The sequence below is a fragment of the Neolamprologus multifasciatus genome, chromosome 8 (genome assembly GCF_963576455.1).
Source record: "Neolamprologus multifasciatus chromosome 8, fNeoMul1.2, whole genome shotgun sequence".
In the NCBI taxonomy this organism is placed as follows: Eukaryota; Metazoa; Chordata; class Actinopteri; order Cichliformes; family Cichlidae; genus Neolamprologus; species Neolamprologus multifasciatus.
Window position 1 is genome coordinate 16,233,300 of NC_140446.1, and position 24,262 is coordinate 16,257,561.

Below are 24,262 nucleotides of genomic sequence, written 5' to 3' on the forward strand. Positions count from 1 at the left end.
GCAAATGTCTTTTATTGCGGGTGTATTTTGGACAATGCTGTTTTTTCCAACCCATTACCTAAGCTTTAAAAAAAAAAGAAAAGAGAAAGAAAGAAAGAAAAAACATTACTGACATTTTAATTTTTCAGCACGATTAATGGCCAATCTGAACACACTTCATTAGACAAAGTTAAAAAATACTTACAGGTCTAATTAGTACCTGATCAGAATAAAAAAAAAAAACATTAAAAGCCTGGAACATGAGGTTACATTGTCGATCCTCTGTGTTTTAGACGTCTATTATAAATAAAATGGAATACAAAACAATACAAGACATATTCCGAAGCTGTGTACTGGAGCTTGCTGTGCCTACTTTTCTTGACTTCTCTGACTGTCTGCTCTGTTTCTGCTTTTGTAAGGGGGGGTATCCTTAGGGTGTCATTCACAGGGAGAGACTCTGCAGCACTGGATAGACTGTCTGAAGAACAAGGGCAAGAAAGTGGAGCGCTGGCACACACTGACCAACGAGCTGCCCGGATCCACGCTGCAGGAATGAACCCGAGCTTCCTCCCCTATAACTGACACCAGAGGGACCGCCTGAAGACCCGGGATGAAGGACGTGTCATCGCATGTTTTAAGGATTGTTCTGCATGACTGTGACGGATCCATATCCTCCTTTGTGTCATAATTCAAAACATCATGCCCAGATAGGTGGGATGGGGTGGGGGGAGGGTTGTCCACAATCACAGATCAATACTCTAATCTCGGATCTAAACAGTCCCAACACAAAGCTGAAACCATTTTCTTCACAGTACTGGCAAGCATTCACATCCTTTCAATGCTTTAAGATCGGTCTAAATGCTCCTCGTGGACAGAGCCCACTCACGAAGAATAATTACGCCGGGACGTTTGATGAGGGGAAATGTTTAATTATTCTCTCGCGCAGTCCCGCATGTCAGGTTTGCTTGCTCTTAATAAATTCAGGCAAGTCGATTTCATTAACCGCTGACATTAAAACGCGGTCATGTCCATCTGTCTCAAAGCGCACATACCTCTCCGTGCAATAATGATTGCCTAATGCTTCCGAAGATATTTCCAAGTGGTCTTAATACTGGCGGATGTTTTTTTTTTTCTCTGATCGTCACTGGATTGACAACACGAGCTGATAAGAAAACTGGTTCTTCCACGTCGATGGTTCGTGTCTGATCTACTTGCATGTTCGGTGTTGATGGAGCAAACTTTAAAAAAGAAAAAAGAAAAAAAAGGTTGGAAATGTTCATCAACGTGTTGTTCCCTAGAAGAAACTGTATTTTATTTAACGATAATGGCTCTTTAATGTTGTTCGCAGTTGTTTGACGTGTCAGCTCTGATATCGGTGTCGGTCGGTTTTGCTTCACGTTCCCTACTTTGTAAGGCCAACGTCAGTAACGGGAGTTTCACAGCAGCAGAGCGTTTTACGGCGAACCATGCATGGCTGTACTCTGACACAGTAAATAAAGTCACATGCCTTTGTTTCATATACAAATTGTAAATATGAACCGGTGTAGAGCGCTGTGTTTTATGGTGACTCCATGGCTGCTGCATTACTGTCGACTGCTTTCAGCTGCAGGTTTTCTCTGTGTGATGAACAGGCATGCTCACAATGCCATTGGTGTTAATATGTAAATATATGTGCGCTGTTCCACTTGTTTGGGATGTTTGTCTTTTGGAAAGCTTGCATGGTTGTTTTTATCTTTGTTTTGGTCCACAGTGGACTCCTTCAATCACACAGCCTGGTAGGAAGCCAGTAAAGCTAATACTGCCACCTGGTGTTGTTGAACTGTAAGCGCAGCCTCTTCCCTGACTACAGAGAGCAGAAGTGATCCATCAAGCGTGTAAGGTGAAAGGAAACCAACACACACACACACACACACCAACTTTCTGCTCCAGTAAACAATAACTGCAGCAATTAAAACACAAATTGAATCTTTACAAAATGGAATAAATACAACTGCAATTAAAAAAAAATATTGCTGGGATGCTTTGTAAAATAAACACAGAATTGAGTGATTTGCAAAGCTCATTTTATTCACAGTAGATCATAGAAAACATGTGACATGTTTAAACTGAGGTATTTTACTACTACAAGCAAAATATTAGTAATTTTGAATTCAGTGGCAGCAACATGTCTAAAAAAAAGTTGGAATGGAAGCAGCTATGAAAGCTATACTGAAGAAGCCAAATGTGGGCAGGAGTCAGAAACACTGTTGTGGTGAGAGAGTGTCGATGCAGCGTGGAAAATTCTTCTGTGGTCAGACAAATCGAAATTTGAAATTCCTTTTGGCAAATATGGATGCTGCATCGTCCAGACTAAGACTAGATCGATGATCTGACTTGCTTGCATCTCTGATGGTTTGTGCATTAGTGCCTGTGAAATTGGTAGCTTGCACTGGATATATGATCAGTATATGAGTGTTTACAGGTTTTAGAGTAGCATAAGCTCCAATCCAGATGACATGTTTTTCATGGAAGGCCTAGAAGATTTCAGCAAGGCGATTCTAAATAGCATACTGCATGTATTTTAGCAGCATGGCATCACAGCAGAAGAGTCAGGGAGCTGAAGAAGGCTGCCCGCAATCCAGACCTTTCAACAACTCAAGCATTGGCTCATGGGCCCAGGACTGTTCAGTGGCTAGATCCACATCAGACTACGATGGGACAAAAATCCAGCAGCTGGTCTCCACTGTTCCCAGATGTCTATGAACTCTTGTTAAAGAGGAGGGGATGCTAAACAGCGGTAAACAAGACCCTCTCCCAACTTTTCTGAGACATGTTGCTGCCATAAAATTCAAAAATAACCTTTATTATTTCTTAATAATGGTACACTTTCTCTGTTTAAACATTTGCTGTTTTCTATGTCCTATTGTGATTTACGAGATTCATTTATATTTGTAACATTTTGCACAGCTTTCCAACTTTTTTTTGTAAATTCAAATGCTGCTGAATTTATAGTGGGAAATATCTGCTGTAAAACGTATCTTTCTGGGTTTGATTCTTGTGATTTTTACTACGCTTTTTAACAACTATTAGCACTTTTTTATAATAGTTTTGGATGACAATGAGAAAATTCAGCAATGAATCTACATTATTGCTTCAGTTTCAGTTCATTTCACTGTCAGCAGCTTTCAGTGAAAATCCTTACAAAAGCTCCAGGACCAGCAGCTCAGCACCGAACTGCACACAGGCACACTTAACAGCTGGCTGGTGAGCAGAGTGGAGCTTTTAGCAGGAGAGCTGTTTTGTCCATTTAGGATTTAGGAGGAGGAGGAGATGTAGTAATGCTATTTACCATCTTTTAGCTGTAGAACTGATTGGCCCCTAGCATGTATGAAATAAACTACTTTCTCTCTGTGATGGCAGCGGAGGTGAGGATCTTCAGTTTATCCACACAAGAGCATCACCTTATTTTCTTTCCTTCCTTGGCTTCACGCAGATGCTCTGTGTGATCAGTGGAAGACTCTGGGCTCTAAAACAAAACAAAAATCCAAGTTCTGTTGCTTGTATCATTCTTTTGGGAAGATTATTTTAAAATTTATGACTCCTTCAACAGATTGGAGTTCGCCGACACCAATGTAAGGGAGACTGCCGCACTTACGTGTTCCCACCGCCGTGCATTACAGTCCCCTTAGTGCAGGGTGGTTTTTCCTGCCATCACTGGCCTCAAAAAGCTTCTGCCTGTCTCTGCATGTTCTTTACAAAATTAATGAAAGGCATCTTATCCTTTAAACTTCTGAATTATTTCCATCCCTCTGTCAGATCTGGGTGGACTTTTATTTTATTCACTTATCGGATGAAGAAAGATAATAAATAAGATTTTGAAGCATTTCTTCTCATCCAGATCAAATGAGTTTACAGTATCATCATGACTTATTGAATGTTTCACTTGTTCCATTTGACAGGCAGGTAAGAGCCTAGCATTGAGACTTCTTTTTATACGTTATGTACCCGAGTTTGTGTGGGCAGGGCGCCCTGAGTGTTGACGTGAGCTAGCTGACTGACTCAGCATTACGGGCGGTGAGACAGAAGTTCATTCCAGATAATAACTGGGGAAAAAAGGCTTCAGAGAAACATGTGAAGCTGCCAGCAGCTGTGCAGTTTGTGATTATTGTGCATTTTCTCCAGTAGCCTGAGAGAGAAAGAAGCTCTTTGTGAAATGAGATAAGGCTGCCACGGTTTCATCTGAGTCACTGTTTGTTCCTGGATCTGCCTGCACGTCAACACCATCACTGCTCTGTGATTACAGGAAATAAAATGGCTTTATTTTGGTGATTCTACTATTGCAAATACAGGTAACACGGTAAAAAGTCTAATACACTTTGTATAATGTGATTTTAGATTTAAATGATTTTCATAAGTCAATTTCCTCTAACAGCAGGGACACAATCAGGAAGGATTTACACTAAACAGTGATCTACTAATTTCCATACTGTACTGAACAAGTCTTCTTCTTGTTTTTTCACTTAAAGTCACTTAACACTGACCCAAGAATCATTTAAGCATAAAAAAGGCACCCAGCTCAAGAGATGAACCAGTGCTGTGCCTACTCATAACAGACAACCAATTTAAAATGATCTGTTACTAGCAGGCTAACGCAAATACACATTGTGTATTCTTGTCTCTTTAGTTGAGTCTATGAAAAATCTCAAACATACATACTGGTAACACAGATAACAGGCACAAAATAATACTTTTTGTGTTCTCCAGGAGCTGTTAGACAAAATCCTAGCATGTCTCAGCATGGTGTGCAGCGTGTCCCTAAAAAATGTGAGGAAAACTGACAAGTGGACGACAAACGGCAGGTCTAAGGCTGAAAGTCAGTGGCAACAGATCTGATGGAGCTGATGAAATCCTTGGTTCAAATCTTCATCAGTTTGTGAAGGAGGCTCTGTCATGGTTCAGCCAGTGTTGGAGATCATGTCAAAATTTGTGGAATTATGAATTCAGAAAAGTACCATCAGCTTTTGATCCAACATGTGGTAAAATCTGGAAAACATAGGTTTGGCAGCAGCTTAATTTTTCAGCATCACAATGATCCCAAACACACTGCCGAGACAGTGAAAGAATACCTGAATAGAAAAAACAGTGGAGCAATATCGGTGATGGATTGGCCTCCCCAGTGAGGTGCAGTGAGAACAGGACAAAAGTCAGCCAACATCCAAAGAAGAGCTTTCAACGTCTTTCAGGAAACCCGGGGCCCATTTTTCTATCAAAATATACATTTAAATAGAGTGTGGCTCAAGATTTTCTCCACATTACCATATTCACAAGTTAATGTAACCCCATATAAGCCTTAAAATAATCAAATTTTACCATCTATTCTCTACAAATGTAGCAAAGTACTTTTAAAGCTATCACCACTCTGTTCTGGTGGCATCAAGTTATTTCAAATAGTTTCTGTAAACAGGCATTTTCCAGCTTTAAGAAAAACATGAGCAGGTTTTTGCAGCTCATAAAAAAGAAAAGAACAAAAAATCAAATCTCCTATTTTTGCTGAAGGTGCAAGAAAGAAAATTGGACTGCTGGTTTTGAGATCAAAACTGAGATTACTGTAAGGAAAAAACAAAAAACAAAAGTGGAGCATTTGAGGACATTAAAGTTTTAAACATCTGTGAGGCGTCTGAAACGAAGTCTCTCCTGGTGATAAAGAGGTTTAATTAAAAGCAAATGATCAGCAGTTAGCAGAAGCTCCATAAATAACATCTAAATGAAGCAGCCACCAGGTGTAAAACACCACAGTGGCATTTAGCGAGTTGATAGAAAGAGGAATTAAACTCAATTAAAAAACTGTACAAAAATGTGAAAATAACAAATGTAAATTATGTTTGCATAAGGAAACTCCTTTAAAATTGAGCGTATTAGCCAAACCCAGATTGTGTCCTGTCTGTGGGGATTAGTGCCAGCAGAGCACACATAATGCAATATGAGAGCTGCTGTGTGGTCCTCTGAAAGGGCTGTGTGGTTGTATCATAACACTAATGCATTTTATTAGGAAACTGCAAAGAAGCTGCTGAAAATAAAAGCGGGTAAGGATGAAAATGATCTCGGACGGTGCAGGCAAACTAAAATTTGTTCAAGAATATATATTTTTGGTGATTTTCCTGCAAAGGAGGACAACACTCCTCATGCACTTTTCACAATGATGAGCAGTTTCCATTACAGAGCCATTATGGGTGCATTACTGCCATCTAGCTGGGATTGTGATGAAAATTCAAAGGGTGCAGTTACAGCAGGTGGATGCTGGATGTGTGGCAGCAGTGCCGTATGGTAATAATGGGCCACACAAGGGCCTGAAGCTCCCAGTTTCTATTAAGAAGCATTTATGTGAATGTTATGAAAGTACTCAATGATAACCCAGTTCAAGAGTGGAACTGCACGGATTTAATCAATTCCAGCTTCTCTCATCTTCTCATGCTTGCTCATGGAAAACTTTGGAGATGATTTTTGCTTTAAAGATGATAAAACTGTCCATGCAAAATATAAACAAAGGGCTTCAAATGGGAATCAGTACAAATGACGTTTCAAAAAACTGCCTTTACACCAGGCTCAGAGCAGTGTCAAGGCAAGAAGTTAAATACAGTTTTTCATGCATGGGACAATTTTGAGATTTTTGACTATTTTGCTTTCATAAAATGTTTTATTTTGCTCAGAATGCACAAAAAGCCTAAAATAACAGTTAAATGTGTTTATTTTACTGCTCTTTATCTGCTGGATATAAGTGGATATTTCAAACACTATACAAAACATAACATCTTGATGATTTGGGAAGTTTCTTGGTGATATCTACTAGGCAGGCGAGCACTACGCTCAGCATATCCAGGCTTTCTTTACATTAGCTGGCTCAGCAAAACCTAAAAGCTCTGTCAGAGATAACGGTCGACATGACAGTGGTTATCAACCTTTCTCGTTAATTCAGGGCTTCCAGTTTCGGGCTCAGTGCACGCTCACATAAAAGGGCACTTTGAATCTCTTGCTGCACAAACGGCAGGAAAGTGGACCAAACTGAGCGTCGCCTGCTTCAGTCAGAGAAACAGCTATAAAAGTAAAATGGCAAAAGGCAACAAAGTAAGACAACTGTTGATGTTTCCCACTCGGGAAACAGTAATGTGACACGGAGCTGCACATTAGTGCTCTGAAACTTTATAAGTGACGTATTTAAACTGCTCAGATCTGACTGTCCAGTGATGGAAGTGTGGAAAAAGTCAGATTATTTGCACTGATTCAATGATCTTACTGATAGACATCCTACAAATGGACTGATTCATTTACTAATCTGTGTTCTACTCCTTTCAACTCCAGCAGTGAAAACGAGACTTCAAGCATAAAAACATTTGTTTTCCGAACGCGTGCTGTGATTTCCTGTGACCACAAGTCATATTTTACACTGCAGCCTTAGTAACACATGCTCAGCAGGTTGCATGTTGTATTCCTTAAGCGGGAAAAACCTCCTTGGGCCTTTTGTAACACAGTAAGTAAAAGTGTGTCGCTTCCAGCTGATTCTAAACTGAAACTACAAACATTACCTGTGCTGGACCAGGCAGCATTAGTTGCTATGGTGACACAGTCAGGTTCAAAGATACTCTCCTCCACATGATCACAAGTGATGCAGACTGAAAGCAGGTTGTGCTGCCCTCTGTTGCACCGAGGACGTGTTATCTGAACATATGTGACACATGTTGACGAAAATATACAATCAATAATTCATGCGTCTTATTGTGAAGGTCGGTGCCGCGCAGCACTTTCTGACAAATTATTCACTGTTAATGAGCTGAATTAATTATTAGTTTAGCCTTCAGGGAAATAACAAATATCTAAGCAAAGGAAACACGCTGTAACTCTCTCGATCTCTCTCCAAGTGTAAATAATAAAATTAGATTCTGACTGAGTGTCACAGGTTCTTGCTGTAACACCTCGGCTTTTTTCCACCCCAGCCGTGACAAGACAACATTCCTGCGGCGGAGCCGTCAACAGTTTCTCTTAAAAAAGATCCACAGCAATCCGTCTCTGAGTGTTAATTCCCACTCACAGTGGCTATTTTGCAGCCCCAGTTCTCTCTGCACATTAAGAGAACAGCGTCGCCGCAGGTCAGTCGATCTCATTATGCTGCTTCTGTGATGCAGACTGACAGGACCATCACGATGCATCCAGCCGCTGCCAAACTGACTCACGGCCGCAGTGTTTGTGTGACCCAGCTGCATAATCCGTGACCCACTTACTGCATCTGGATGCGACTATGTCTGGTACACTGATCCCCCTTTGAACTGTTACTGTACTGTAGACATACTAAAATTAGCTGAGTACACAGGAAAGTACCTTTAACTGTCGGAGAGATCATGCTGCTGGGTTTGAATTTGCTGTTGTCAAATGTTGTGAAAGCTGTTTTTGTTAACGTTGGGGTTTTTTCCCCTTTTGGGGCACAGTAAGACTATTTTTGAAAGTATGGCAGAAACTTTTGCCATGTTTACTTTATGTGCATAACATATTTTTTTAAGTTTACTATTACAACAGAGCATTTTCTTCACTGGAAGCTTGCCCCATCATTTGTATGTAGATACTGTTGTGTCCTGCATTCACACCAAGGACAGAACAGGAAAACATGTTATCAATGCAGGACATGCTGGCACCTTTATCCTGCACACTTTTGCAAGTCGAAAAATACATTTTCCTGTCAAGGTCAATAGCTGGAATATCGTTTGCATGTGAGAGATAACAACAGAGTGGGCTTATAATTTACAGAGATAAAAGAAGAAACTTGTTTCGAGACCAGAATGAAAGCAAATTGAAACAATGTTTCAAAATAATTACCCAAATTAGTGAGCAACCTGAAAAAGTAGATTTTACAGTTTTTTAATACATTTTTGACAATTAAGTCAAAGATACTGAATCCTCAAGTTCAGATAAGACTTAACTTTTAGAATCTATCTTGTTTCAGTGCATTATAGTTGTTATTAAATAAAAAACTCAAAACATGAAAAGTACATTTACATTTTTTTTAAATTGGCATAAAAGTTCAAATTCAAAAAGTAGAAAAATGCCAAAAGAGCGATTTTGTATTTTAAAATAATATTTTGAAACCACTTTTGCAACATCTGGGTTTATATTTTTATATATAATTTACACAACAAGGTTTTAGTGTTTTGTGCGTTGATTACTTTCAAATTAGTGGGTGGGACACAAATCTTTGGAGATGTTACACCAATCAAACTGTTAGGGTACTACATTCTGTACTACACTTGGATTTATTGGTTGATCCTGATGATTTTTTACAAAATTATAAAGGAATACTGCTGCAGTATGAAACACATCAGCATTTTTCTTTGGACTCTTTAAAGAGTTTAAAATGCAACGCAGATCGGCTAACCGGTGCTAATTTAATTGGTGCTACAGTAAGTAACAGACTATCAAGATAAAATAATTTCATTCACCAGAACTGAAGCACACATTTGTTAAGTGACCTGTAGCACACAGCAGGACACTGTGGCCGTCAGAACGTTTTCTCTAACGCAGCTCATATTCCAGATTAGAAGTAAGCTGGGAAAATAAATGCAGGGAATTTTGGTTTAAACTGATGACATCACCACTGGTTTCAGGTAAATGTTTAGTGCTAATTTATTTACCAGTTGTTACCATGCTAGCGCCTGCTACATTTCTAACCAGTATAAATGTACTCAGCAGCACTGAGAGCTTTGGGGGTGTTTTTCTGACTTTAAAGTCTCACTCCTTACCAAATGACTTAATGCAATTAGAAATGTCAGTTAAAATATTACAGTGATGTGCAAAAGTCTTGAGGCACCATCTTTAAACAAATTTTGCTTTCAAGGAGCCAGGCTTCATGTTATGGTTCTCCGGGCTTTCTGAAGATTTTTCAAAGATTTCTTTAGACATTGGCTGCCTTGTTGCTCATTTTCAGTCCAGTCCTTGTACCTGACTATTTTCAGAGGAATGTTTTTCTTAGTTGTTAAAATGCTTAATGCTGACCTATTAATCAGTCAGGAATAATAAAGGAGGCTTACTCAAGGGATGAACCAGTGTTGTGTCTACACATGACAGACAAATTAGAAAAGAACCCGTTTTAAAAAGCTTGTCACAAAAACACATCGTTTGTTCCAACTTCATTGGCTGAATCTATGAAAAATGCCAAGGATAACACGGTTTCACAAAAGTAAAATTATACTTTTGCCCCAACAAGGGGATTCCGAGGAGCTGTTGGCTGAAAACCTGGCAAATGTCAGCAGTGTGTAGAGTGTGTCCTTAAAAAACTTGAGGAAACTGGACAAGTGGAGGACAAAAGAAGTAGCAGCAGCTGTCTACAGACAGCCCTGGCCTGTCTCCAAAACTGTCTACAGCAGATGAACAGTATTTGAAAGTCATGTCCTTAAGGGAAAAATCCTAATCCTAATTCTCTTGTATGTTGTATGTAGGTCCCGTACCAAGAGCAAATACTTGATAAGATGCATCTTGCCCTTTAGTTGATCCATATACTGTTTAATGAAGTTTCATCAGATCTCAGTGGAAGAGTGGCTGTCAATAAACCTTTCTTATGGAAGGGAAACGGGGAGAAAAGGCTGAAGTATACCCGAGTGTACAAGAATTGCACCGGAAATCACGGGCAACTAGTCAGTATTGCTTAGAGAGGTCAGGAAACAGGTACAACATGACGTGTCTACAGTCCTCCGTAAAACATGGTGGAGGTTCTGCCTTGGTTTGGAGCTACATTTCAGCCAGTGTTGTTGGTGAGCTTGCCTTGTATTTTGTATAATAAGATTGTTAGAATCATAGACTATTTGTTTTGTCTTACATCCTGTATTTTCATTCATGTGTGCATGTTTCTATGAATTGCTACGCCTAGTTCCCATTTTTCTAGCAACATATAAATAAATTAAGGATGTCTCAAGACTTTTGAACTGCACTTTGCCCTAAAATTGGACTGCGTTACAGAAGAGGAGCTATAAAGCATTTCCTTCTTTTAGATGCTCATATTAAATATGGCCAAAGTTTCACATAATGAGATCAGCGAATGCGTAAGCAATCGCCGCGAGCCAAAAGCTCAGACTTCAGGCTCCTCTAGACTCGATTTAGTCTGACAAGTCATTACCACCCTGCTACACAGAGAGCAGATATCCTCAATACATTCATCTCAGGCACACAACTCTGTCTCTGAGCACAGCAGCACCATCCAGCTGCCTCTGTTTGCACGGGGCAGTCCATCAGAAGAAACTTGACATGAAGGAATGGTGGCCCTTAAAGTGAGAGCAGCTGAAAGCAGAGCAGTGCCTGAACTCTGAGTCATGCAAAGCTAATCGAGCAGAGTGAGAACCAAAAATCTGGAGTTAAAAAAGAGCAGCATACTGCTAGTAGATACAGACATTTAAACACAGTTCTCCGTCTTAATATTTCAAGACACTGGCCCAGTTGCTGTTCTTGTTCATGAATGATTTTTGAAGAAGAAAGCTAGTAACCACTTCTTAAAGAGTGTTAAAAAAAAAAAAAACCTCAGGAGGAAATAATGAGGGAAATTTTTGCTTTGATTTCATTGAAGTCATCTGAGGCTTATGTTCGCTCTACTGGCGGTCATGCAGTGCAGTGTTTCCTTCTGGCTCGAGGCCTCTGCCTTCAGCATTTTGCTCTTCCTGCTGTCTTTGCACTCTGCTGCCTGACAACAGCAGGCGCTCTCCATCCCAGCAGCTTGCACGCCATCACAGCACTGAGGACTACACCAACGCTTCCCCCACCCTCCACCCCAACTACACTCCTTTTCCCTTTTTTTTTTAACTCCACTAATGCAAAAACACAGTCTCTCCTTAACGGCTTAGCTCTCCTTTCACTCACTTTTGACGCCCCCTTTATTCTGCACAGCCGCCGATGCTGTTTATCCCTCCAAAGCAACACTGAAAACAGGTCACATGCATTGTGTCTTTATTATAAATGTGCTGCAGAAGTATAATATTCCAAGTGTCAGCTTATCTTTGCAATTTGAAACTTCCATCATCATACATTACAAAAAATAAATAAATAAACAAAAGGAAAACAGAACATGCCAATAACCACAAAGATCATAGAAGCCTGGTGGGAATACAGTGACTGTCTGGAGGGTATCCAACAGCTTCAGCGCCTACATCAGATCTTAACTACTTAAAGGTAACTCATATCCACTGGAGGATTAGCACAATATCTGCAGAGTACATCAACTGTAGATTACAATCAGTAAATTTACATTATTAACAAAGGGGGGCGGGGATGGGGTGTATATATATATATGCCGCAGTTGTCTCGACAGAAAACTATCTGCAGGGCCAGAACTCATGATGAGACCCTTGAAGTCGCAGCATTGGAAAATCTGGGACACAGCAAAATAAAGTTTTTAATCACTTTATCGATTAAATCACAGTGAAAACCACAAGTAGATAAAGATTAGAGGTTAGAGAAGGATACACAGGAGATATTAGAACAATGATAACAAACCCGGCTTTTAAAATGATGTTCTTCACACTAAAATGCTACGACACTGCTACTTCAGAGCCCCCACCCATGTCTGATCTAGTGTTTCACAAACACCTACAACGAAAAGGTGCTGACTCATCCAGGTGGGAATCAACTACTGAGGGGTTTTTTTTCTTTTTCTTTTTTTTAAGTATAATATAAGAACAATCTGTCTGCTTTCAAAGCTCGGGCTACCTGAGGCTACAGCCGCATCTTTGACTAAACAATCACAAGCTATTTAATTTGTTAAACAAATAGTGATGCCCGCACTGCCTTACAGCCGACGCTCCGCTGCGGCACAGCACTTCCAGAGTTTCAAAATCAATCCCTTACAAAGATTATCAAAAGACAGTCACTGACTTCCCTGTAAAGTCTGTGTGTTTTGTTTTGTTTAAGCTTTAATCACTACAGCGTGACTTTTTTCCTCCTTTCTCCAGCTCACAGTGGTTGCAGGTGTCGAGCAGATACACAGTATAGTTGCACAGAGCGAAAGCACATCTCGATGCTTCCCTCCACGTCAACTCTGGTGAGAAGTGAGGTCTTTGCAAAGCAAGAAACTTTTTTTTTTATCCCCTTGCTCTAAATTCTTTTATTTGGCACATATTTCCTCCTTGCTGTGTCGACTGTGCCTCCGTAATCCCCTTTTCCGTTTTAGCACCCATGGCTTGGTAAGCCCCGCTTTCATCCTCCTTTTAGTCGGCCCGTACGCTCAAACACAAGATATCATGGAGTCATTTTGAGCCACGGAGCAAGAGACAGTCTGAAACAAGAGGACATAACTGGGATTTAAAGGGTTTCCTCTCTGCTGCGCGTGTGAGTTCATGTGCGCAACACAAAATCCCGGAGCCTCTCCGTGCGTTTGAGGGGGATTTAACCAGAGAGGTCATTTTTTGTTGGGAAGTTGAGAGGCGATCCCTCCGCTGAGCTCTAGTCCACCAGTTTGGAGGCTTGTGATGAGATCTCTTCAAGAGTTCGAGTGTCTCTGTGTTGGAAATCATTCCAAACGTGTTGGCCGGAATACAAAGGGACTGATTAAAGTCTGTCTGTTCCCTTCTCTCCGATCTAACGTCCCATGGACCCCTCCCCTCACACCCTCCCCAGATTTAGAGTAGCAGCATTTGCATATTTTATTCTCTTCCATTAGCAAAAAAGAAAAGAAAAGAAAACAGGGGGGCAGGAGGGGGATTTATATTGATTACAGAAATATAAGTAAGCGCTGTATATCGTGGGGAGGTGGGGGGCAAGGGGGTGTGGGGCACATTTGTCACACATCCAGGTAATGACTAGGCAGGTAAAGATGGTGGTGCAGGTGCGGGGCCAGACGGTCTGTTGCCTTATCCGGTTTCATCCTGGGATGAAACTCAGGGTTTCACATTTACTAAAAAAAGAAAAGGAAGCGTATTAGTCAGAGCTTTATATTCTGCAACTTCATATGGATGTATAAACTTTCACAGACCACAGAGGACAGTTACATAACGAGAGAAGAAGAAAAAACAAGGATTGCCAAATCCCAGCGCTGTTCAACTCAAGTTGAAGTTGAGTCTACAGTTGTTCTTCCAGTCATTGAGCTAATTAGCACATCTCTTGGCTTAATAAGACCCACAAGGCTGCAAATGGGCACGCTCAGAAATTAAGCAGAAATAAGTGTAATCTGAAGTGAAAAGGCATGATTGAGAATGACTAAACTGCACGTGTCTAAATGTAGAAGAACAGCAAAACAAAAAATAAGACAGAGGCTAGTCCCTTTCTTTGCGAGTCACTGAAATAATCACCGATCTGTTATCAGAATCCTTTTTATTTGCAAACGTACAATAAAAAGCACATTTGTCCAGCTCCCGAGCCGGTCAGCAGCTCACGAGCTGGGCATACAGTGGTTATACATGTGGTACAGAATCAACAAGGCTTCACATTTTGTACAAGCAGAGAGAGCAAGGCGTGAAAACAAGACAGTGGACTACACACGTCACTCTACAGATACACACACGGCAAAACCGAGGCATGCGGTCGGTTACAGCTGTAGGCCACCCGTGCAAACATGGAGGAACACATCAGAAAATGTAGATCTGCATCTGCTTCGGGAGGGCTTAATATGTTCTGATCTCTGTGCAGCGGCGACATGGTTTCTAAAGGCTAAAGTGCTGCAGTGTATAAAGCCACGTGCAGGCGTTGGGGCTAGCGCTCTACTGTGCAAACACAGATAGTAATAATATCAGTGATTAAGGTCAGACTGTGCCAACAGAGCTGAATATATTATGCTAGTATGATGGGATAAACGGTGACAACAGCAGGTTGTGGAAGCTGCGACACATCCTTCAGTAATTCACGAGACGAGAGGAGAGTTCGCAGGAAAGAAGCGGCTCAGCAACACAGGAGGTTAGAAAGGAGAGGTTAGGGGGTGTTTAAAGGTCAGATTTGGGACACTCACTGGCCAGGTTGACAATGCAGGCGATGATAATGACCGTCCCTCCTACTAGTGAGACCATGGAGAGCATCTTGGCAACGCGTCCCAGACGCACGGCGCCGTCCAGATTTCCCTGCTCCAGGCTGTTCTTGGACTGAGGGAGAAGATCAAAGCGTCTGTTAGCATCAGCGTGATTAAAAAGAATAAACTCCAAAAACCAAACACACACACACAAATCCTGCTCTCACCATGATGGAGTAGACGAATCCAACAATGTTGATGGGCCAGACTGGGCAGAAGCAGGCCAGCACGGAGAGGAGGAGGTAGTCTTTGACTTTGGAGCGGTCCAATGGTGGGTTGGTGGCGATGCTGGAGTGGCGAGAAAGCGACGGCCTGGGCGAGAAGGCGGTGTAGCCAATGGAGCTCGCCCTGCTCCCCTTCCTGGTCTTGCCGTGATGAGGGTAAGAGATGGAGTGCTGCCTTCTGGGAGGAGAGGAGACGACTGGAGAGGTGCTCTTCTCCTCGGACACTGAGTGGATCCCGTTACCTGCGTGTGAAGGATGAAGAGGACAAAGAGGTAAAACGCCAGTGCCCGCACGCCTCCCGTGCTCTCCCGGGAGTTCATCCACACGCAGGAATTTGACTTTCCCCCAGCGAGCTGACTAAGCAGCTGCCCGACCTTGCCTCTCTCCCCACCCACTGCCTCGCTATGAGGTCAAACTCAAGTCACTCACCGTTCTTCAGCTTCTCGTTGATGACTATGACGAGCTCTCCTTTGGATTTGCTGCGGGCGGGCCTGGTGCCAGCCGGGCTGCTGCTGCAGCTGTGGATGAGCTCTTCACCTCTGACTGGCAGGCACAGCTCAGAGACGGGGGCCTGGCTCGACAGGGAGCCATCTTGGTCCAGAAGCGATGGTTGTTCTTCCACAGGCCAAAGGCCGGGGGCGGGCATCATGTTCACAGCCATGCTGACAGAAAGAGAAGCCCGTGTTCGTGGTCCGGTCCTGCACGTCTGTAGTTACACCTGGGGCCAGAAAGTGGTTTTAAACACATTCATAAACAAAAGCTGTTCCTTCCCATCTGCTTAGGGATTGTGCAAAAATCACTGCAGTGGAGAAGAGGGCAGACAGATGGGGCAAGAGTTAGATATTTTCTTCTATTTAAACTATTTTTTAATCAAATATTTATACCAATTTTTGCTATTGGAGGACAGCAAAATAATAGCGAAGTCTATAAAGTCTATAGATGTTGAGTTCTTGGTCACAGTCTCAACCTAACAGAAAGCAGCTATAGGAAAGTAGGGCATAGTATTAAATGAGCCAGGAATGACCTAAAAGTGATTAAATGGTGCCTTTATGGTTGGGTTTTTTGCCTACAGTTTATTTAGTAAAACTCTACTTGTTTAAATCAGTTTGCAGATGCTGGAGAGCAGCGCTGCCTCCCTGAAATGAAATATTTATATGGCTGGCAGGGGATTTCTAACTAGCAGTTTTCATATAGCCCATAAACACATCCCGTTTCAGCAGATTTTAGAGTGGATGTGGGCTCAATATCACCCATAAGCCTCTTTCTAATCCCCTTTTGAACGTCAGATGACATTTCATGTTTGATCACTGCTCACAGCTGCTGAAGGATGGATGAGCAAAACACAGTGAACTGCAAATAAGGCCTCCAAGACTCGCTTTCTCAGGTAACAAAAAGCAGGTCAACAAAAAGGAGGAGCGGAAAAAAACAGGTATGGCAGATGGAGACAGCTTTCCTGCCTCGGTCTCCGTGCAGGTGTGTACATAGCTTTATTTCACCGTGTGTACACAACCGCTCACCGACATATGGTGGCCGGTTTTGCCGGGCGCAGAACAATAGCTAGAGGACACAGCGGTAAAAAGGCTGAGGACAAAGGGGGGGAGAAAACTCGGATAGAGGCCAACAGGGAGGGAGGCTGCTCGTTAATTAGCCTGCCGCTGATGGGTTGGATTTAGTGGATGTGCGCTGCTAAACTGCACCGATAAGCAGGAAAAACACATGCACTGGATTCACAGGAAATGACTGGAATACACAAACAGCCATTTGTGTATCTCGCACCCATCAATCCATCAAAGGGAAAACTGTAATCAAACTGACCTTTGTTTCCTTCCCTTTCTTTTTTTAATCCAGCGCTTGCCTCGTCGTCATCACGTCGCTGGATTGTGCATCGTAGTAACCTCACTCCCAGGTGGGAAAAACACAACAAAAACTGTCAGACGTGACCAAACATCTCCTCCAGAGCGCAGAGGGTTTCTAGACGTGCTCCGTTTAAAAGCCCGATCATATGATTTGTCCAGTGAAAGCTGAGGGAGGGAAAAAACGGAAAGCGGTGGGGCTGGTGTAGCCTTGCGCCAGCGCAGTGAGCTGGGATGGATGGAGACTCCTGGATATCAGGGTGGTTCAGAGAGGAGGGGTGTGTGTGTGCGTGTAACGAAAAGTGAAATCAACCAGAGTACGTGCTGTGCGAGGAAGAGAAAAGGTGTGTGTGAGAGATGTGCTGTAGGGGGTGGTGGTTTATAGCATCCACCTACCGCCGGTGTTAAACTGTGACCTGCTGTCTGTGCGATGCTAATTAGCCTAATTATGTGTTCACACAGAGAAACCGTCGATACGGCGGTGGAGCGTCAGCTCGCATAGATCAGGGTAGGAGACACTGGAGCTCAGGCGAAGGTGACCATAACATTTATTTACCGACGTCAAATAAATACACAAGCATCCAATAACGTGATATGGGAGGTTTATTAAAAAAAGGACACGCCACCAGCTGGGCACAGCAGACACTACATAAACACAGTGACAACAAGCATTAAAAAAAAAAAAAAGAAAAAAAAAAAGGGTGGCTTCAGATAAAAAAAATAAAGTATGTACATGACTTATATTAAAAAAAAAGAAATTCATTTCCCCATGGCACTCACGATGTTTGCCTGCAAATAGAAGAAAAGAACAATGAATACAAACCAAGAGAAGCAGAATATTAATCAGATGCTCAGTTATGGAAGGATTATATTTATTTTGGTTAATATTAGGAGCAGAAAATGTGTGTTTGTAAACACAGCTGATTTTTATTTAATGTTTAACACATTAATAAAGTCTAATGAAGTTGGCATTGAACCTAGCTCGCCACAGGGAGTGTGCAAAATTAAAGCAAAATCACTGAAACAGAATGCAGTACAATAATCTCCATCTAAATTATCCCATTTTAATAATTAATGAGGACAGAATTGTAAATCACAGTAAAACTCCATTAGTTGCACAGCCTTACTGTCAGTAATACTTTATTACTATGACTGAAAGTGTCTGCTGCTAAGCTAAAAGTGATCATACTCAAGTTTTAGCAGGTTTGTCAACCGCTGCCACCTCAAAATCAGCTGACGGAAATGCTTTTATTTTGGAGGGTTTTAGAGGTGCTTCTAAGAACCTGAAGCAACCCACCAAAAAGCAGAGTGGCAGAAGATAACCACTTACAATGACAGCAAGAACCTAGCTTACCTTCATGAAGGAGGAAAATCTCTTTTCCGTCATCCCCTCAACTTGTATCAGGTCTTCCACCTGCAGAATAGCAATCATATAGTCTGTGCATGTATTTATATTATAGAAGCCACAGTAAATAAGGTTTTGTTTTCCAACCTTTGCGAAGTGACCGTGGATCTCCCTCCAGCCCAGAATGAGCTTCGCCTTCTTGTCACCGATCTGCTGCAGACTTTTCAGCTCTTTGAGGCAGCCTGTGTTCAGAATTTGCAGGATTTTCTGCTTGGACTGATCCACCATCGACTGGTCAAGCTGGGACTCCCAAGCACTCTTTGTGTTGTTCTCTTTACCACCTGGTGACTGATAGGACAAGAAAAGAAATATAAATGCACAGATATACACCAAGCCGTTAAAACATTTTTGCTATCAGACAACACAAGCAATGTACTTTAAATCTGAACGTCTCTGCACTGGTCGGGAGAGGAAGGCAATTTTAACCAAACAAATTTGAGATCCTTTCTGCATCTGTCGAGTCAGATAAACACACTGAAGCTAATGCACGTTGTCAGCTTGTATCTGATGCTTGCAACTCTGCAGATGTGTCAAGTTAAGCACAGCACAGTCAAGGCTCGGTTGCTGACCTCAATCAGGTCTGAACACGTCTCCTCTTTCTTCTTGACGCACACCGACTGCTTTTTGACCACAAGAAGCTGCTGAAGGGGCTGGCGCTGGGACACTGAGGGGCAGGAAACAGGAAAACATTGCATTAGGACAGGATTTAGAACAAATATTCTTACTGCATTAAAAAAAACAAAACAAAAAAGTCAAATTTTTATCACTTGAACCATTTTAAAGCGAAATGCATGCAGGAGGCACTAAGAAAAGTTCTCTGGCTCACTCTCAGTGTTGCTGAGGGTTGTAAAAATAATTCTCTATCATCATCATCATTTGATACCTTCTCTGGCTCCAGTATTGTAGATTGAGCTTTTGCATCACATTGCAGCCCATCAATAGCCGCAGTGAATCAACATGACAGAATTAGTGAGTCACTAATCTTTAGTGAAGCACTCAAATAAAGAATTTAGTGAGTCCTCAGTCAAGGTCAGCAGTGTGTGATACCTCTATAGTCTTTAACACTGTAGTCATTTCTTCATGAGGCAAACAATCTATGGAAATTCACTTAGTTACAGTACGATCATCTGCTCTAGGATTTCTAATAGACCTTGCAGCGGTTGGACCACAGCCTGCTGTTTATTGGGTTTTGTGGCATCTGACTGTTTTTTCCGCAGGGCAGTTGTCCTGTTCTCGAAGTCGGCCTCTTGTCCCGTAATCGACTTTTCTCCAGCCAACTGACTGAATAGCATGGCCTTGCTCTCAAGCTCCCTCTGCTTCTCTTTGAGCTCCTACACAAAACAACAACAACAACAAAAACAAAGAAGCATAACAAAAGAGACCAAGTACAGCAATTAAATATTGACTGGGCAGAAAAGGGGGGCCAACGTTACAGCCTTTCCAACTTGATATTTCCATGTATGCATGCATGAAGATGTCAATTTATAAAAAGGGACAGCAGATGATGATTTGTATCTCTCCCATAGTAATCCCACAAAGCCCAGGTGTTGCTAGTGGGACTGTTGCAAGAGAATTAGTTTCAGCACCAGCTACCAAATCCTGGCCTACTGCTCAGAGACCACGACCTGCTTAAGATGCTGTCTCACTGTCCTCTCGACACCACTGCTTAGAGCAACTCTAAACTAAACAGAGCATTCTTCAAGTCAGCCATCCATGTGGACAAACTAGGTGTGCATTTTCACCTTGATCTCTTTAAGCATGGCCAGTCTTTCTTTGTCCTGGGAGCTCATCGTTCTCTTCTCCAAAGCTATTAGTCTATCCATCAGTGACTGGTCTGATGAACTAAAGGGGCAGACAAATAAATCATATCAGAGGCTGAAAAACAGGGCAGACAGTACGATTTGAAACAAGTCAGGTATCAAAAAGTCATGTTTACAGGATTCCAGACAGACCTACACACAACAGTATCTTTCTCCGTCACAAAGCCTTTCACTTCAGTCAGACATCATAATACAAACCAAACAAATAATCAGTCTGTGTGGCCTATAACCTGTGGTTACGTGTAGAGGGCGAGGAACCATCGTGTTCGGATTTCTTCTCCTCTTTATGCTTCTTCTTCTGTGGCTCAGTGCCAGACCCCCCTGTCTCTCGTTCCTCTCTCGTCCGCTTCACTGGAGACGAAGGCAGATGGAAAATTAACAGTTTAGTATTCAGTGCACTGTAGCAACGGTGTCTGTGGGGGCTCTCTAGAGTGTAAAGCAACTCAGACAAAAATGGCACAGCATCAGTCAAAGCTGCATTGCAGTGCTTGAATTAAAGCCAACAGCAGCAGGTAAACATGAGATCTTTGAGAGAGTGCAGTAGGAAAGACAACATCAGAACGGCAAAAATGCAAGTGGAGCACCGGTTTTACAAAAAACAAAAAAAAACAAACATCCATCTGACCCAGAGACAGCTGTTTACTGTTAGTCAACATCCTCTGGGATGTGACATGGGTGCCCCCTGTTGACATTTTGCTCAAATTGTGACAAGGCTCTTCCTGTTTCCCAATAAAATGCCTTTTTATACTCTAGTGGCCCCTAACTGAAAAAAGTTGAGTGCTTTTCTCACCTGGCAGCACAGGCACAGCCACAGTTTCGCGGGTGAAGGGCTTGTTCACAATGAGCTTGGATTTGGCCGCAAAGTTGAGTGCACTGAAGGTGTCAAAATAATATTTGTACTCTGGTGCAATATTGGTGATCATGACGGAGTGTGCCGAGCCCCCCAGAGAGTCCTGCAGAAGCCGTGTTAGTTTACTGTCCCTGTACGGCACGCGCACCGAAGTGCCCGAGTTTAGAGAGTCCACAACTTTGCTCAGTGTGAAGAGAGACAGGTTGATGGCACCACTCTCCTTCAGGCGGATGCCCTGGTTGCCGGTGCGGCGGTTGTCCTCTGAGCCAGCCAAATCGACCAAGTACAGTTTGCCTGTCTGTTGTCTGTGGGGAAGTTGCTGCTGAGTCCGTACAACCTGTATCATTGCAGAGATTAAGAATGGAAAAGCAGCAGCAACACAGAAGTCAGGCAGGAAAAACAAGGAGGAGGAGGTGAAGAGTCATGGGGTGAAAGGAGAAAAAAAAAATATGAGGATTACATTTTATGAAAACATGACAACAAAGGGAAAAAACAAAGAATAAATTAAGAAAAAGGACAGCAGATAATGGTTTGTGTTCCTCTCCCATAGTAATCCCAGGAAGCACAGAAGTTGCTAGTGGGACCGTTGCAAGAGAGAATTGATTTCAGCACCAGCTACCAAATCCTGGCCTACTGCTCAGAGACCACGACCTGCTTAAGATGCTGTCTGGCTGTCCATTTGACACTAACAAATAAAACGGTTCAATAAACTACACCAAGATCATCAAACCTTAATGAGAAGGATAGCGTGGCTGCGGCTGGAACGCTGGTTTAGCTTAGTAGAAGCTGTAGTACGGTTGAGCGTCGCAGGGACAAAGTGTTTGTCAAAATCTGCAAATTTGCTAATGTTCATGTGTGTCAGGCCAGGGATAAGGATGTTCTTGTCTTTGTCCTCTCTGATGGGTAAATCCTGGGAGTTTGGCGACAGAAGATCAAGCACCTGAGAAAGGACCAGAACAACAAGAATAAGAAAGGAAAGCGGTAATTGATGAATGATGCACACTAAAAGAAAAAAGGTTCATTTAAAAGGTTCAGAGGCCATGCAGTGGAAAATGTAGTTAGAAGGTTTTGCAGTAAATTCAAGAAGACTGGAGGTTAAAAAGCTGTGTGCGCCCCCCTTGTTTTATTAAATCATGCTGAGGGCCAGTGACCTGAAACTGAAAGGGTAGGCTGAAGATGTTTTCACACATGAAATTTTAGGTCAACTGATTCAAATATTTTCCACATTTGTTCATTTTGACAGGTAGAGCAACAGGAAATAAGTCTGCTTCAAAAGGTTTCATACTACGACATGTAGTGGATGGTGTCTACAAAAGGGAACTGCATGAATACAGCAGGTAAGAGCTGTCCAATCTGACACTGCACTGAGTTTTTATTAGAGAGCTGGCAGGTAAAAGGCTGGCTAACATCCTATCCGACTGCGTCAGATATCTGCATTCTCACGTACAGCTCTACTGGGTGGGGCCAAGGCTACCCTGCATGTGCCAAAACATCTTAGTTTGGACTACACCATCTGCATAATAATACTGTTGGCTTAAATTTGCAGAATTAAGGGAGTCAGCTTTTGGTCAATATAAAATCTTCTAAGGGTATTAATAAAATTTCTAGAGAAGTGTCCATTGGAAATGGAAATATTTACACTTTTAAAATGAACAGAAAGCCAGAAATAACTGTACGCTCTGTCTACTTAAACAACCATTCATACCTTCTCATTGTAAATTTCCAAATACGACATGCCAATGCTGTAGTCCCATCCATCACTCGCATCCTTGGCTTTCACCAGCTTGAAGACCTCACGAACAGCTCGGGGAATCACACCCGGCTGCTCTGAACTCCCCAGCATGGTGTGGGTCTTACCTGTGAAAGAGGATGCAAAAGCCTAGAGTTAGAAAAGGGTGTCTTTGGGGAGCCAAAATATCTATAAACAAAATCATTGTGACCTCTCTCGAGTCTTAACAGCTTAATTTATAAATGCATGTGCACAGCCATTATACACGTTTCTTGAAACCCTGTAGACTGTGCTTCAACATACCAGCTCCTGTTGGCCCATAAGCAAACACACTGGCATTCTGTCCGTTCAAGATGTGCGGCAGAATGGGCTTCACTGATGAGAGGAAAACTTCTTGCTGCGTCGTTTGTTCACCATGAAAAACGTCGAAACTAAAAACAATAACAACAACCACAGCTCTCTTAATATTTAAAGCTAGACAATCACTGAAATCTTTACCGATATACATATATACATAACAGATTATTAGGCAGGCACTGACTGGTATTTAACTGTTTCTGTGGCGTTCCTCCAGTTGATTATCTCCAGGTTTTGAGAGTCCAGGCCTCTTACACACGGTCCCTCGCTTTTCTCATCTTCTTTGTTCATATATGGTCGCAGACGAACAGCTACGCGGACCCTGGATGTCTTCTTGTTTCCTCCATCTGATACCGCCACACGCGTCGCCATTATTGCGCTTCCAAAAAGAAAGGCCCGAATAAAGTTTAATAATAAGCTAACTAGTTAGCCACGAACGTGCTTGAAAAAGACAGTTTGTGTATGACAGCACTGCATTAAAACGCATGACATTCAAATGAAACCTCTCCTGATAAGCTGTGTTTTCCTTACTGACGAAAGCCTCTCTCGGCTAATAACAAGCTAAAGCTGGATAGCTCAGTCATAACTCTCCCAGAGAACGGATGCTTCTCGCCTGGCTAACAATAGTCACAAAGTCAAAGCCTGCTATATGCTTACCGATATTATTTGAGAATGTCTGAGACAAGCCACACCTTTGTTATGCCCTAAATTTTCCTTCCAGCAACATTTCGGACGTTTGGTTTTAACAATGGCGACCGCGTCCCTTAAAAACTTGAGCAACTAACCGAACACTTTTTCAAATGCAGAGCGCAGAAACCGGAAGCGGCCGTAAACCAATCAGAACTCGCACAAATACTGGCGCCTGTTTTACGTCATGCGTCCATATTAATGAGATTTGTGGCTTTTCTGATTACATTTATCAGGTTTACGCTACACAAACGTACATATACGTACGTTTTAAAAACAACAAGAACAACATGAACAGAAAAGCAAAGGAAGCTAATACAAATTTCGCCCTGTCTGCCCTAAGACCTGCTCGCGCTTGCA

General features: G+C 42.3%; 3 protein-coding genes across 5 annotated transcripts in view; 1 reads left to right on the forward strand and 2 right to left on the reverse strand.

Moving 5' to 3' along the window:
• The window catches only part of LOC146512767 (double C2-like domain-containing protein alpha), a 43,697-nt gene extending 25,918 nt beyond the window's left edge, over nucleotides 1–17,779 (forward strand). The window contains exon 11 of the mRNA XM_085170303.1: nucleotides 399–17,779. Coding sequence (XP_085026429.1) covers nucleotides 399–535 — 137 coding nt within the window. The 3' untranslated portion in view covers nucleotides 536–17,779. The remainder of the gene's footprint in view (nucleotides 1–398) is intronic.
• prrt2 (proline-rich transmembrane protein 2) lies at nucleotides 11,915–15,862 on the reverse strand. Of its 2 annotated transcripts, XM_085170310.1 has the most exons (4): nucleotides 15,631–15,862; nucleotides 15,145–15,443; nucleotides 14,921–15,050; nucleotides 11,915–13,873 (listed from the first exon to the last, which is right to left on the reverse strand). In XM_085170310.1, the coding sequence occupies exons 1-4, from the start codon at nucleotides 15,860–15,862 to the stop codon at nucleotides 13,857–13,859; spliced, it is 678 nt and encodes a 225-aa protein (XP_085026436.1). In that variant the 3' UTR covers nucleotides 11,915–13,856. The 2 variants fall into 2 exon arrangements, with proteins under 2 accessions (XP_085026436.1, XP_085026435.1); XM_085170309.1 differs by lacking the exon at nucleotides 11,915–13,873 and having other exon boundaries at nucleotides 14,895–15,050.
• On the reverse strand, nucleotides 17,664–24,139 carry kif22 (kinesin family member 22). Of its 2 annotated transcripts, none has more exons than XM_085170300.1 (13): nucleotides 23,908–24,139; nucleotides 23,400–23,594; nucleotides 23,162–23,289; nucleotides 22,835–22,986; nucleotides 21,860–22,069; nucleotides 21,070–21,466; nucleotides 20,510–20,630; nucleotides 20,202–20,301; nucleotides 19,610–19,790; nucleotides 19,029–19,123; nucleotides 18,547–18,747; nucleotides 18,409–18,468; nucleotides 17,664–17,843 (listed from the first exon to the last, which is right to left on the reverse strand). In XM_085170300.1, the coding sequence occupies exons 2-13, from the start codon at nucleotides 23,585–23,587 to the stop codon at nucleotides 17,814–17,816; spliced, it is 1,863 nt and encodes a 620-aa protein (XP_085026426.1). In that variant the 5' UTR covers nucleotides 23,588–23,594; nucleotides 23,908–24,139; the 3' UTR covers nucleotides 17,664–17,813. The 2 variants fall into 2 exon arrangements, with proteins under 2 accessions (XP_085026426.1, XP_085026425.1); XM_085170299.1 differs by having other exon boundaries at nucleotides 23,873–24,078.
• Nucleotides 24,140–24,262: the final 123 nt, after the last annotated feature.